The 16050-nt window shown below is 43.6% G+C and overlaps 1 protein-coding gene across 2 annotated transcripts in view; it reads right to left on the reverse strand.

The window, feature by feature from the left end:
* The window catches only part of Plxnc1 (plexin C1), a 149356-nt gene that overhangs the window by 109261 nt on the left and 24045 nt on the right, over window positions 1-16050 (reverse strand). For both annotated transcript variants that reach the window (XM_021645393.2, XM_060377939.1), the window contains exons 3-4: window positions 6122-6256; window positions 2074-2174 (exon numbers count right to left, since the gene is read on the reverse strand). In XM_021645393.2, coding sequence (XP_021501068.1) covers window positions 2074-2174; window positions 6122-6256 — 236 coding nt within the window. The remainder of the gene's footprint in view (window positions 1-2073; window positions 2175-6121; window positions 6257-16050) is intronic.

A 16050-nucleotide genomic window follows, 5' to 3' on the forward strand; every position in this document is an offset into this window, starting at 1 on the left:
TTCATTAAGACGGTGTGGTAGGTTGCTTTACCTGCCATGCTTGACTATGTGAGTTTGGTCCCTGAGACCCCTATGGGAGAAGAAGAGAACAACTCCCACGAGCTGTCCTCTGATCTCCACACACGGGCTATAGAATACGCAGCAGCCCGCTCCAATTGAAATGTAATGGAAAAAATGTTTTAGAACTCTAAACTCTCTGGATTCTACTTTCTGCCCCAGAATCTGCTCAGTGTCTCCTCTGCCATTCGTAATAACACCCCAAGCAGTCTCCCCTGCTCACTGATCACCATCGTTTGCGGCTCTAGCTCCCCTCCAAACACAGGCCTCTGTCACAATCACTGATGGCTATCTAGTCCAGTGATCAATTCCCCATTTGGCCTCCTTGGCAGGAGCTGGCAGAGCGCACTGCTCTCTCCTCCTTTTCCTTCCTTGGCAACACATTCCTCCCTTAAATGCTTTCTCTTCCCTCTCTGATTCTTCATATTTTATTTAACCCCTTCTGTTGCTCTCTGACTCTAAACATCCCAGTGCTTGAATGCTCCAGTTCGTGAGGGCTCCAGTTCGTGAGTGCTCCAGTTCATGAGGGCTCCAGTTCATGAGTCCTCCAGTACTTGAGTGATCAGCTCTTGAACATCTTCCCTTTTCCGTCATCACTCTCCCCCTACCCCTGCTCTGGTCATAAGCTTCTGTAAATACCAACTCCAAAATTCTATTAGCAGCTTGGGCACCTCAAATCCACTCCTGGCCCAAGCTTGTTGAACAAGCAGTCACTACCTACATGCAGCTCTTCAATCACCACCACCCATGAATAAACTGCCCAGAGCTCTCCAAAGACACACAGAGAAGCTACAGAAATGGAATGGATTGAGGGGGGAAAATGCAGCAACCATATAATACTGGCTGTGATCAGTTAATTTCTTAAAGTCTACTCTTGGGCATGTAACACGAAGAAAAGGCTCCTGCCCAATTACAATTATTCATGAGAGTTTTCTCAGCCCGGCTTCTTTTGTCTGCCAGGGACTCTGAGGGAAAGAGCCCCTCGAGGAGGGGAGGAGGGCAAGGAGGAGGGCAGTCGCTCATATTGCAGCAGCTCTGACTGTGACTTCCTCCGCCAACTCTTAATTCATTCCCTCTCCATATTTTTAGTTTGTTTCCCTTACATCATAATCGCCCCTCTCCATTCATGCCTGCTGCTCGCCCATTCACTTCTCTATTGCCCTTCCTTCCCACAACTGCCCCTCTGCCCCATCTCTACCTGTTCTACTGTCTTTTTTTAAAAATCTGTGTTCACCTTTAAAAACTGAAAGCACCAATCTGACAGCCACTGTTATGTGGCTTGTGTTTTTTTTTCCCCCTCTCATTCCTGCCTGAGCTGCAGTGAAGGCTCTTTCCTCCTTGCTTCTATAGCAAGAGCTGGAGTACTGGGTTGCCATGGCAACAGCAAATCCAACCAGGCTGGTCCCAGCAATGCTAGGAACTGCCATGGAGAGGAAGCTGCTACAAGTCGCCCCTGAGCCTAGATGGGTCGCGTACATCGTAATTCAAGACCAAGCTGGGCAGATTCTGCCTTGAGACGGAGATTGTACATCAGGCCCACGGCTATATGGCGTGCAAGAAGACAACGCCATCAATAATAAGGCTTCCACAGAGCAAGCAGAATGCGTGGCATGTTGAGGATTCATTTGAAAATTTTCAAACATCCCTATTCTTTTTTTCTTCTCCAACAGAACCTTTTGACTCTCTCTCTCTCTCTTTCTGAATTCATCTTGATGAACTTGGTAGGAAGTAAACAGCAAATCCACCTGCACTGGCCTCTCCCATTTCATGTCACATTCTTGCCCCTCTTGCCCCCAGACTGGGTGGCCCTGTGTGGCCTGGGTCAAAGGACTTGATGGCACTGGCATGGCAGGAACCATCTTCAAGAATGAATTATAGTTACACCTTGTATTTCAGCCCTGGAGAGCTCTGCTTCCTCACTGTGTGAGAAGGGATCATTAAAGTAGGGCAACAAGTGTTGAGCCGCATGACACTTTCTGGAGAATGTGAGTTGGTGAGAGAGAATTCAGGAAATACCTGTGTAGCGGGAGGCACCAGCCACAGTGGGGGTCTGCCGCGGCTAAGCACTGCGAACACGATTTACGTCTACTGCAGTTTGCAACACGAATTCTCCTCACCTGAAAACAAAGAGGACATCGGTTCAGACGGAATCACAGAAACGCCGGAGGTGGGCTGCGGGGCCACAGAGAGCACCGAGAGTGTGTTTATCAACTTGAGCCCTGAACGGTTCTCCACGGTGGCATCCAACGGCAGGACTCAAGTTCTAGGTTATGGTGCAGTGCAGGGAGCTCCTGAAAGTACAGAAGGTCAGCCCCATTCAACTCAGTGTCTCCTGAACCCCCAGATTCAACGAAGAGCAAATAGAAAACGTTTGGGAAAAAAACATTGTGTTTATACTTGTACAGGGCATTTTCATTCTCTCATTTCCTAAGCAGTACATTGGAATGATTTATATAATAGTAACATTATTGTATTGTATTATAGGCAGGCATTATAATTAGCATAAAGATGTGTACAGGAGGATGTATACAGGATATATGCAAGTTTTTGAGGCCTTTATAGAACCAATCCCTAGAAAATACCAAGAGACGATACTCCCAGACTCCCAGACTCCCCTGTAACGGAGACTCTTGCTGAGTTTTGGTTGGGTTGAGGAGCCTATATTATTAAGGGACTTCTCAGGTGAGTCCTCCCATAGTCAGGTTTCTGATCTGTGGCTAATTATTTTCATCGGTATCATGGAGCCAAGTCACCTCATTTTCATACAGGGACAGCCAGTATAATCAGTGGCACTATGGATGAGCATCTGGGCGTTCTGCTCCAGAACAATCAGCACGAGTCTAGCAAGGGATGCAGAAACGAAGTGGTATTAGGGGACCTCCATCACTTCCAGTCCTGGCTAGATGGCTCACATCCATTCCAGTGGGAGTGCAGATAACAGAAACAGGATAGGGCTAAGGGTGTCTACCATGCTCAAGGTGCTGGGTTTGATTCCCAGCACTGCCAAGAAAAAGAAAGAAAGAAAGAAAGAAAGAAAGAAAGAAAGAAAGAAAGAAAGAAAGAAAGAAAGAAAGAAAGAAAGAAAGAAAGAAAGAAAGAAAGAAAAAAGAGATAGGGAGTTAAAACCATCCCCTGTCCCTAGAGGGCCTTTCCCGTTCATCAGTCAATAGTGCTGGGCAGATCCTGGCAGCGAGCAGAGGCAGTGGTAAGCATGGATTGCCTGGCACATTTTCTGAAGGCAAAATTGCACAGCAGGTAGTAAGAAGACTTGTGGAACTCATTATCCTGGGAAGCTGTGCATGCTGGGAGGTATGAGTAGAGAAATGGAGAATTCTAGAACGAGTTTGTGGTGAAAACAGGGCATGTCCTGAGGACGATCCTCCAATGCAGCGTTGATGTCATTCAGGATCACTGCGCCCTCTCATTCCACAGTTCTCTGTGCTGCTGACACATGCAGCCGGAAGACCGCACGTCTAAGCCAGAATTAACCAGAATGTGGATATTTATTTCCTTGCAGCTCACAAAACATCTTTCTAATTCTGAGGGATTTTATTAAGTGTCACATAACCTCTCTAACCTTGTTTCCTTGCCTGTGAAAACGGCACTGGTACAACCAACTTCATGGGGTTATCGCAAGCATAGTCCGAAGCATGCTAAATAAGTTGTGTCATAAGTACTAGCTATTGCTATTATGGGAGAAGATGGTGCCATGGTCCAGCAAAGGTGAACAGTAAGTTTCCTCAGCACAGGCTTGTGTGAGCCTTTGAATATGTCTAGCACCATGATACTGTAAAGACATTAATAACAATGGATCATAGAACCAAAAACACTTGCTGAGAACCTTCAGAGGAATACGAGTCTCTAGAACATTCTTCAAGAATGACCATTTAATGTACTTAAACAAACGTAACTCCATGTAAAAGATAAGATACTATGATTATTACATCAGACTACTAACATGCTGTGGAACTATTCCTCAGTACACATACTGTATCTATATGGGCACACACTGATACCTCTTTACAGATTTTCCATGAGTTTCTAAATTAATAATATCTTCCTAATGTCTAGGAGGGACATTCCTTGCATTTGGACTCTTGGCTGGTCATGTTGGCACAATCATACTCAACTAATAGGTTTTTGTTTTAGGTTTTTTGGAGACAAGGTCTGTCTGGCTCTCTAGCCCATCTACCTAGCCCAAGCTTTAATTTGTGATCCTCCTGCCTCTGCCTCCTAAGTACTCGGATTATAAGAGTGCTCCGCTATGGTTGGCTAAGCAGCAGAACCTCTTGCAACAATGCTACACTGAAGGCTATAGAGACAAGAAGTTTGACGCCCTCTTGGAAACTGTCCCTATGGTCTTCAGGCTGCAAGTGAATAGGGACTAGAAGTCTTTCTTTTCCGGGAAGTGAAGATCTCTGAACTACTTTTGGTGCACTCATGGCAGTCTTCAATCAACAGCACTGGGTTTCAGAGTTCTGAAAGTATTTTTGTGGGTAGTGATGAGAATTTATGAGTTATTTGCAACATTTCAAAAAACAAAATAGAAAAACATGCACAGATTAAGCCAGACTTCCAGTGTCTTTGCTTTGGGGAGTTGGAATTTTATCAGCTCTGCATGGTAGCACAGTCAGTACTCTGGCTGGCAGTTTTGAGATGTCCTTGATAAATAAAGCCTGGGAATGGGAATGGTTACTTAATAAACACAGTTAGTTGAACAGACAAAAGTCTTTAATATGGGATTCCAGGGAAAAGACATGATAAGGAGTTTTTGGATGTTAAAGCAAGCCTGCAGCAGAAGGCTGTGCAAGGTGAAAAGGCTGTGGGGTTCAGATGTGACCATGCTAATGTGTTATTGCATATATCTGACTCTTCCAGCTGCAGAGAACACTGTCAACTTGCTACGAATGTTTGATCCTGTCGTCCTCTCCCGTGACTCAAAAAGCAAGTATGAGTAGGACCATCCAATTGCTCTCCTCCTGAGGATGGCTGAAGGAGAAAGGGTGAGAAACGGGGCTGGGGGCACCTGTGACATCCATTCATAACTATCTGAGTCTCCGTTACCTTCTTCATACTTAGTGTTCAAAGGTCACGGGTCAAAACTACCAGGCCAGGATATTCTATCATTCACAAGTTTGGAATCTGATGTCATTTTGTATGGGTCCTCTTAAAGATCCATACACACATAGACACATTATACATCATTATACATGTATACATATATACATTATAGATACACCATATATCTACATACACGTATGTATATATACATATACATTATATACATATACCCACACACAAACACACACATGTATATGTATGTATATATATATATATATATCCTAGAACTACTTACTTTTTCCAGTCTTAGACTTTTCATATGCGTTGAGTAGTAATTTCCTTAAAATATTTCATTAGTATTCTTTATTGCATACACGTATATGTGCGAACACAACTCAGTGCATATACAAAGAAACCATACAAAGAACAATGGTTCCCATACTGTAATAACTCAATTAAAATTCATTCCGTTTTCTTAAAGACAAAGGAAATGTTGAAAAGGTATTGTTTTCATTTCAGTAAGCAGAAACAAGAAAAGCTAAAACATCCAGCTAAATTAAGAGAGAGAGAGTGTAGAGTGAGTGACAGAGATTTCCTGGTTCATGAATGTGTATGAGACTGTGGCCTGATATTAACCCCGAGTTCCAAAGCCAGTCCCATTGGGCATTCTCATAAATGCATCTCCCCGTTCAGAGCCCACACAATAAATGTATAAATTCAGTTACTTTGCTGATTATGCACCCATTTGCAAGCACACATCCCCCCCCCTGAAAAATCTGGCACTGGAAATATAGCCAATAATAAAATTGTCTAGATGGGTAATATTTCTTGCTTAGTTATTGACGACAGTCAGCATGGGTTTTAATTCCATGCCATTGAGCTGCTGTGGCTCTCCTCGAAGCCCCCAGCGCTGTTTAAAGTAAAAGCTTTGCCACTAGATAACGACATCAATGAAATAATTGCTATTCGTAAGTCAGAAGCAATAACCAGCATCTTCACCTACCTCTTTCCCAGCTGTTAGGTAGATGTAGGAGTCCTTCACAGGATGAGGAACAAGCTTGTAGAACACGGGTGTTTCTTCTTTAATCTCATAGATGACCTCTGGACAATTTGAAGTCAAATTCTCACCAAGAACAACCTTTTCATTTTTTGTTGTTTTTTTTTTTGAAAAAAAAAAAAAAAAGAAAAGAAAGAAATATAATTTCTAGTAAGTATTCTGAATATCAGGATAGTAAGACCTGTAGCTTAACCCCAAGGCCACATTCTTTCTCTACTCACACAACTATCTGTAAGCACATGCCCAACTGGGAAAAACACACCATCGGAAATACAGCCAATAAAAATATTGTATAAATAGGTAACATTTCTTGCTTCATATATATCTATATGAACAGGTATACATACATAGTATGTGTATGTATGATGTGTGTGTATGTATGACTGGGTGGGAGAATATATTTCTTAATCATCCTCTCATAACTCTATCTTTGACAAGGCCAAGAATACCAACTAGAGGACAAGAGAAAAAGTCACCAAAACACTGACAGACAGCCACCCTTCAATTCTGGGGCAGTATTCTTACCTGTGAACGCTTGTTTGCGCAATTTCTGACCAGATCTGGCTCTATCAGAAGCCACAAGCAACAGCTTCCTTAGTACCATGCCAAGACTGACCTTGAAACTAAAGGCAATATCTGTTCAACATATATTTGCATGGGGTAGTCTGTGGCTCCTCCGGGTTCTACATAGTCATGCATTTTAAAGCCACCCCGACAAGTTCACAGGGATAGACAAGTGTGTACGTGTTTACATATAAAATAGAAGCAGGTGCAAATCAGCATTCTGTGGTTTGGCAATTAGACACCTGAGTGTCATTCAGCTTCAGTCAACAAACATTTACCGATCACCTATAGACTGTTTGGTGTTCAGAAAAATAGCACTGAACACAATGGGCTATGGGGCAGAAGTGGGGGAAAATCAGATCAGGGAAAGAAATCCTACCCTCACGAAGTGTACACTGCATGGCGGTTTGGGGAGTAGACGGTGGCCTCATCCAGAAACTGGGACTAGTAAGTACACAATACGGTTGAACGTGACCAGTGAGAGACCTTTAAGTGGGAACGGAGAATGCGGGCTTGTGGTGGGCCTTTCAAAGAGAATGGCAGTCATTTACGTTCAGGATGAACCTTTTTGGTTTTAATTTATTCATTTTATGTGCATGAGTATTTTCTGCATGGATGACTTGGGCACCAGATGTGTGCCTTGTGCTTACAGGGTCTAGAATTGGGCATTGGATCCCTTGAGGCTAGAGTTTCAGATAGCTGCGAACCACTGTGTGGGTGCTGAGAATTGAACCCAGGTCCTCTGGAAGAGCAGCCAGTGCTCTTAACTGCTGAACCATAGCTCACGTTTTGTTTGGGTTTTTCTGTTTGTTTGTTTGTTTGTTTGTTTGTTTAATTTAAAGAAGCCCAGTCAATGCAGAGTCCCTAAAGAAGGAGGCCGATGTGGTATGACAGAGCAGAAGATGAGCAGTGGAGTCACGTGGTAAAGAGGTGGGCACAGGTCCTTCAGCCTGTATGGTCCTGCCTTTCACTCTGGAGGAAAAGAAACCGCCATCGAACACTTGAACAGATGTAAAGCAAAGACGTAGGGCCCATGTGTGCAGGTCAGATGAGCTACCACTGTCATCACAGAGACTTGGCATGGGGACCTTTAATTGGCAGCCATGCCACTTTGAACTAACACATTACTCAACCTCCGGAACCACCCTTTCCTTGTCTATAAACTGAAGCTAATAATATCTTTTGTAGGTTCTTCTAAGAACTGAAGAAGAATCGTGAGATACTTAACATGCAATCAATAACCAATGTATAATAACCTATGGCTAGATTCCAAGTTCCCTTTCGGTAGGGACCACATTCTAATCATGTTCAGATCTATTCCTCCAACCAGTTCAGTCCTTTAAAAAGCGATGGCATCAACATTTTTGTCAGTTGGAGACATCCAGATATATTCTCTAAATTCATGTTTTTATATGTATTAAATTATTTTTATATGTCTTGGGCAGGGTGAGGGCATGGGTATGTGAGTATAAAGGTCAATGTGAGTGGTAGGAAAGATCTGTGGCTCATGTGAAAATGACTCTAGAGATACGCTTTGAAACATGGTAGCTACCAACCACATAGGGCTATCTGAGTTCAATTAAAAGCTCAATTTCTCCCTCATCCTAGTCATATTTCAAGTACTCACTAGTCAGCCACAGCTAGTGCTGCCATATTGGCGAGCGCAGGTGTGGAATACTTCCATCAGTATGCAAAGTTCTACTGAACAAGGCCACCCTATAGAGAAGAGTTAGGTGGCTAGAACCAAGGGGGCAGGCAGGCACTGAGCCCGAAAATGATAGGCTTGCCAGGAATTGCCTAACTCATAACTAACTTGTAAGTTTCACTATGACTTGGCTCAGCATCAAACAGCTGCTATGGTTCTGGAAAGGAATGGTCCAAAAGGAAAGAGAAGAAGCTAGCTAAACAACAAGATTGACAGAAAGACTCTCAGGTAAGCATCAAGAAAGGGTGCTGCTTCCATCCCAATTCAGGAAGTCATCCCGTTAAACTCCCTCGGGAAAGCGCCTTGTGCCACCTTTCGAACCCTAACCTTCAACCTGGACCAAAGCAAACCTTCAGTGCTAACTTCCAGGAAGCTTAGGAAGCAGAAGTCACAGAGCAAGCTAAATGACACAGGAAGCAAATCGGCAGATCCACAATGAGAGACACTGCGGGACCCAGACCTGGCTTTTGAGTAAGCCAGTGGGACAGAATAAAGCAAGCAGGAGGGGTGCTTTAGGCAAAAGGCAACCAAGTGTGCTCCAGACACCAATTTGAACCAAATAATTTTAAGTGTATTTTTAATCAATTGTGAAATTTCAGCTATATTCAGTAGATAATCCTAAGGAATTACAGATGATTTTGTTAACTGTGATAATGACATTATAGTCACAGTTGGGAACATGATAATAATTTCTCAGAGAGGCATAATGAAATATATTGGGGTAAATGTCATAGCGTCTGGAATTTGCTTTACAATAAGAAGAGGCATAAAATCATTTAGAAAGCACCATTTCTCATCCGTGTGGGGTGAGTCGGGACTGCATAGCACCTCTGACAGAGTCTCAAGCCATCTACCCTTGCTGCGCAGCTGGGAAGGAAGAAGGGGGCCGACACCCATCTGCTTACTTGACACGTTGAAGACCAGGCACCAGCATCCTCCCACAATCCCAATTAAGGCAGGGAAGCCGTTCTTTCCTAAAAACACTTGATTGCTCCCAGGTATGCCTTGCCAGGGCTTACCAACAATGTCCTAAACAAGATTCTTGGCACAGCCTGCTCACCAAAGATGCTGGGTGTGAAGGGGCAAGTGCCAGGGGTACTGGAACTAAGACCCATCTGGAAGACAATCTAGTTAGTCATGAAAATTATAAAGCATGTATTCTCAGACCCTGAAGCCCTCTGGTATGTGTGTGTCGACATATGTTCATCATAGCATCCTATTTTAAGTGTAAAACTACATAAATATCAGTAATAGGGAATTATGTAAACAAGAAGGTTCTGAAAACAATAGTGTAAGAACAAAAAGGGTTACATAAACAATAGTGTCAAAAGTGAAGTACTCTTCAGCCATCAATATAACTAGAAAGCTGAGTAGTATTCCATTGTGTAAATGTACCACAATTTCTATATCCATTCCTCCATTAAGGGACATCTGGATTGTTTCCAGCTTCTGGCTAGTACAAATAGAGCTGCTACTAACATGATTGAGCAAATGTCCTTGTTGTATACTTGAGCATGTTTTGGATATATGCCTTGAAGTGGTATAGCTAGATCTTGAGGAAGCGCTATTCCTAATTTCTGAGAAAGCGCCAGACTCATTTCCCAAGTGGTTGTACAAGTTTATACTCCCACCAGCAATGGAGGAGGGTTCCCCTTTCTCCACAGCCTCTCCAGCATGTGTTGTCACTTGAGTTTTTGATCTTAGCCATTCTGATGGGTATGAGGTGAAATCTCAGGGTCGTTTTGATTTACATTTCCCTGATGACTAAGAACACTGAACATTTCTTTAAGTGTTTCTCTGCCATCATTCCTCTACCGAGAGGAATTCAGTATTCCTCTACCGAGAATTCTCTGTTTAACTCTGTACCCCATTTTTCAATTGGATTACTTGGCTCTCTGATCACCTTCCCCTGAGGGGTGCAGCCTCGCCAGGCCACAGAGGAAGACAATGCAACAGTCCTGATAAGACCCACTAGGAAGGGGAGGAGGCCCTCCCTTATCAGCGGACTAAGGGGAGGGGTATAGGGGGAGAAAAGGGAGGGAGAATGGGATTGGGAGGAGATGAGGGAGGAGCCACAGCTGGGCTACAAATTGAATAAATTGTAATAAATGATAATTAAAAATTGTAATAAATAATAATAAACTTTTATAAATTAAAAATTAATTAGAAAACAGTTTTATTGTTCATATAGTATTTTAACATATTATAGTTTATGTACATAAAAACAACTGTTTTTATATGCATACATATATTTAATATGTTATATGTTCAATAAAAATGTGAGGAGAAAAGAGCCCTCTTTTGCTTGTATGTATGTATATATGTTTATACACATGTGTATACATACATGTATGCTTCTACATACGTTTATGCCTATATGTGTATATGTACATGTATGCATCTATACATGTACACACATGTCTATATAACATGTACACACATACACACACTAGAAAGCTGTCAGTGAAACTTCTTTCTTTGATTGCAGCAGGAGCCTAGAATGAGAAGTTAGGAATGGGTGGATTTCGCTATGAACCACTATACGGTTCTTTAAGGTCTGAAACCATGTCCATGTATTATCTTTAAAAATAAAGACATAGGATCAGGCATGGTGGCACAGACAATCAAGTCCAATACCAAAGAGGCAGAGGTAGGGAGATCTCTTGGAGGTTTGAGGCTAGCCTAGTCTACATACAGAGTTCTGGGCCAACCAGAGGTACACAGTGAGGTCCTGTTCCAAAAATGAATGAATAAGTAAGTAAGTAAATAAATAAATAAATCGACTGAAAATTTAAAAATTTTGAAGGAGAATGGGTCAAACTGCCTTTCTTTTGGCTGGATTACGCAAACGATGACCTCCTCTACACCTCTATGCCCTGGACAGAACAACAATGGCAAGTTTTAATTTTTATTCCAAAATCCCAAATGTACTCCACTGAGAGTTTGGGACATCTGCTTGTGTGGTCCCCAGTCCCATCTGTCTCGTGATCCACATGGGTTTCCGCTCACATCTCCCAGCCCACCCGGCTGAGGCTCACGGGGGATCTCTCGGACTTTCAATGGCAGACGGTGTGAGGATAGTCGAGCAGAGAGAGAAAGCCACGGAGACTACTGCAAGGGAAAGCATTGCTCCCTGGCCCAGTTTAGCTGAGTGGCTTTGGGGAAAAAAATAGGATCAGAGGAGCAGTGCAGGAAGGAGCCATGAGTCACGGCAACCCAAAACGGGTGCAATTTTGCATAAGAGAAACCTCATCCAATTCACACACCATGCCGCTCGGGCATGATGCGTGTGGATTTTTATTTCTTGCTTCCAGCCTGTGACCTAATCTGGAGTCACTCTGTGCCTCCTCCTTGTATAGTCTTAGATACTTCTCATCATCCAGAGTCACCTCCTCCGAGGAGCTCTCCCGATTGCCTGCCTCTCCACTCTGCCCACTGTCTTTCTTTCTCCATTCCTCTTGCTTTCTTCTCAGCACTTACTCTCTGAAATGACCTTATCGTTAGATAATTAAATTACTTGTCTTCTGCCTTTGCTGCCCACACCGCACGCACTCGGCAGGAGGGTAAGGCTTGTTTCTTTGGCTCATCTTTCTTGTTGCTCTTCTGAGACAGGTGTGTCACTATGGAACCCTGGTTGGTCTAGAACTCACTCTGTAGACCAGGCTGACCTCCAACTCACAGAGATCCTCCTGCCTCTGCCTCCCAAGTGCTAGGATTAGCACACCTATCTATTTTGATTCACCTTTGTCTCCAAGTAGCTAGAACACTGCCTGGTGCAGAAGGAAGGAAGGCTTCAGAAAAGTATTAATTAAGCAGAATGCTACTCTATTAGCATTCAAGATTTCCCAAAGCTCTTCACATTCCTCCAGCCAAGGCCTGCGTAGAAAACAAATTTTCCCTGGTGGAGAACTTCAGTTCATATCAACGTAGTGTCTCTGTTGACATCTTCCTGAAGCCTCACGGTAGGCTATTAACCAGTCCCGAGATTTTTGTTGCATACAAAAAACTCCCAGCCACGCTGCTAAAATTAATCGAGTGGAGATTTCCACACCATACAGTCACGGGACAGCTCCATGCTCCATGATGAGAAAGACAGAGAAGCAAAATAAGCCAAGCAAAACCACTATTTCTTTGATCCTTTATGATTGCCATGAGCTAGAAAAGCCATGCTCAACAAAGCTAAAATGTTTCAGGCCAGATTTCTTCTCCTGTTTCTCCTTCTCTGAAGCTGCTCAGTAGAAAGGTAAATGAGCCAACTGTCTTGTTTGTTCTCTCAATGAAGAGGTTTCCTAACAAACGGTGGGAAGGAGACAATCTTCTCCCCTACACACATGAAACAATTATCTAATACTTGCAGCGGGCCTTGGTAGTTGGGAATAATAAAGATTAGACAGTTTCCAGTCTGCTCATTTCATGTATGTAGCTGGAGTGGTACATGGACTCTGAGTTCTAGACTTGTCTATTACTTGGGAGTGACTGTTCCCCAGACTCACAAACTGGAACAGGAGAAATGGAGTGAACTTGAAATAAGTTTCCTATGACATTCTACACAGCCAACCACAGAGCCCATTTCCAAGCCTGACGCCTCCTGCAGTTTCTACTATTGGGTCCATTACTTTTCTCAGCCCTCCCCACCAGCTTGGGGTTTGCCCTAGGTTCTTTTTTTCCCCCTATTTTTATATCCTTTGGGAGTACAATAAAATAATTCATTTTAAAACTCTTTCTTAGATTCACTTGAAAATCCTAACAGCCAGAGGTCAAGAGAGATTCTTCAAGAATTTCTGGTTGAATTCTGGAAGCACATTCTGGAACTGACTTGATTTTACTTCACGGTTTGGGAAAATGAAAAGCCATTTGTGAGAGGAGCATATTGGCAGTATAAGTTGTTGGTGCTGATGAAGCCTGTGAGAAATACCCTTTTGCTGGTTGTGGGCACAGAGCATGACATAAACTTCCTGTACCCTGCACCAAGGAAGTTGGGAAACCCTAGTTCTCCTATCAGGAGACCATTCAAAGTGAGCACAGAATGTTTACTGCTCTTCAAAAGGAGCTCACTTGGGAAAGCCAGGCTCTATTGGGGGTGCAGAGGTCCCCTTGAGCCACTTGCAGCCCCAAGAAGAAGGGCTCAGCCCTCAGAAGCAAGAAACTGTCCCCAAATAGGAACAAACTAGAAACCGCAGAAACCATGGCCCCTTTCTCAGGAAACCTCAAACACTGGTGTCTTACGACCAACCCAGATGCCCCAATACCTGGCAGAAAAGTCCACGGCTTGTCCCAGGCACTCTGTCAAGCTCTACAGATTACATTTAAACTGTAGATGCAGTTTTTCTAGAGGATAAGAGCTTGGGCTCTGGGGACAGATTGTTTCGGTTCAAATCACCTTGAACCAGCTACCTAATTCCCTAAAGCCCTGGGATTTCTCATTGATAAACTGGGGATGGTCATAATATTGACTCATAAGGATTAAACGAATTAACCCATGTTGAGGTTGATTCCGATGGCAGGTGCATAGTAAGAGCTCAGGAATGCTGGCTATTTTCATGCTTGTAAGAAGGGTTAATGGGCATGCATAAAGTTACAAACTCCAAATGTCGTGCATATTCCCTTATTACTTATTTTACCACCTGGAAAAGCTCAAAAATCTTCCACTCTGCCCTTGAGGTAAGGAGAATGTAACAGAGTCAGGCTCACGGGGCTCCAAGCTGCACGACAGACTCTACTGCAGAGGACTCCGAAGGCACACCCCATGTGACACACACAGTGTGGATTTCCAAACAGAGTTCAGAGTCAGCACACTCTGAGCTGGTCTCGGTGGAGGTCAGCTTTGAAAGCTTATCGCATACACAAGGGTGCAAAATGGGGAAATGATGGGGGTTTTGAGGGGGCATGACTTGGTACTTGACCACCAAACAGATGCTAAGAAACTGGTAGGGCAGGATCTCTGAGTTCCACATTTCTTCAGTTTCCCTACAGTTTTACAAAGGCAGAAGGAGGGTAATAATGGTGCCAGCAAACCATAAAGTCTCTAGGGTTTTCATGGTTCGTCATTGCAATCCTACCTTTGGAGGCAGTGCTGTCTTCCTTGGTGTGGTGGTGGTGTTGGTGGTGGTGTGTGTAAAAAGCCTTTTTAAAAAAGTGATCCAGTGATCCAGTATCTCGGCTCACGTTCAAAATTTTGTTCCCGTATAACAGAACATGATAGAGCTATTTAAAAAACACTGTTTATAAAGGGTTTGCAGTAGCATTTTAATATAAGCCTCTTCCCTCATTAGCCGAATAAAAGAAGGATGCAAAACTGGAGAGAGTCTGACCTCAACTATGTAAAAAAAGAATTCAAAATGCTGACAGCAGTTGCCTCTACATGATGCAATTAGGAATCATTTTTTTCCTTGCCTTCCTCTTATACCTCCCCTCCCCCCAACCCTGCAACTCTCTACGTGAGCTTACAGTTCTTTCAGAAGCAGGAAAAAGAAAAAAAACATTATTTAAATAGTGTGAGGTTTAAAATGGTACCAAATTATATTAAAACTCCATGAGGTTTGCAGAGATTTAAGGAGTCAGGTTTTTACAGTGGTGGAGAAAACAGCAACTAGCTGCGGGTTGCCTGCCTCATAGCCAGCCAGGCACATACTACGGTGCCTGGCACATGTCAAAATACCTTTGCCTCTTGATCACTGTGAAACTGATGAGTCAGGCTGTGGGTGATCCAAGCCCTCTCTTCTCCCCCTCCCACTATCTGCATCAGGCTGGGGTTTGTGTTTTACTGCTCATCGGTACCTCCACGATAAGGCTTAGAAGCCAAGCTTGTGTCTCTCAGTGTGTGTATCTTCTCCAACAATTCTGGAGACAAGTCTGGCAAGGGGGAGGTGAGGCGCTTTTGAATAAAGAAATCTGGGGATTATCTGTGCACGATCCTGTTGTTTTGGGGAGTTGTTTTTTTTTGGGGGGGTCTCCATGTCATTTCAAGGGCTACAGCCAAGAATCTTCACATGGATACAAGAAGGAATGTTAAGGGAATTACCTGCTGTCCTAGAGAATGGGGCTGGGAGGGGGACAGCTGGCCTTTGCCCCTCACAACCTCTTGCTGTGGGAGGGAACTGCCTCCGGGAGACCAAGTAGTGGGTATAGGTTAATCTTTAATAAATAAACACAGGGTCAGGTCAGGGTTCCCTCAATGACAGGGTTGACTTCCTCTTTATAAGGACCTTGGCAGTACTGGGGACTGACTCCCCCCAACACGCCTCCCATGTGCTGAGGGTCCCCAGGGGAGGTGCCTGGAAGCTAGGACACAGGCTGCAAGGTCCCTAAAGCTGGAGGGTCATATGAATCCAGCCTCTGACGTTCCAGGTTCAAATCCCTGCATCGCCCTTTTGTGAACTTGGCTAATCACTCAACAACACTAGGCCTCCATTCTTCCATCTGTAAAATGGGGCTGGTGAGAGCTCGGAATTAGCATACAGAAAACACTCTAGAAATGTTAAGTCACAAAACTAAAACAAAATTCTTATCTACCCTTGTTATTTGAACCCTAAAAATGAGACTAATGATGGGGTCTTGAAGTGGTACCCCACACAGGCACCAGGACAGTGACACTTAATCTCAATTG

Source organism: Meriones unguiculatus, chromosome 2, assembly GCF_030254825.1.
Source record: "Meriones unguiculatus strain TT.TT164.6M chromosome 2, Bangor_MerUng_6.1, whole genome shotgun sequence".
NCBI classification, from domain to species: domain Eukaryota; kingdom Metazoa; phylum Chordata; class Mammalia; order Rodentia; family Muridae; genus Meriones; species Meriones unguiculatus.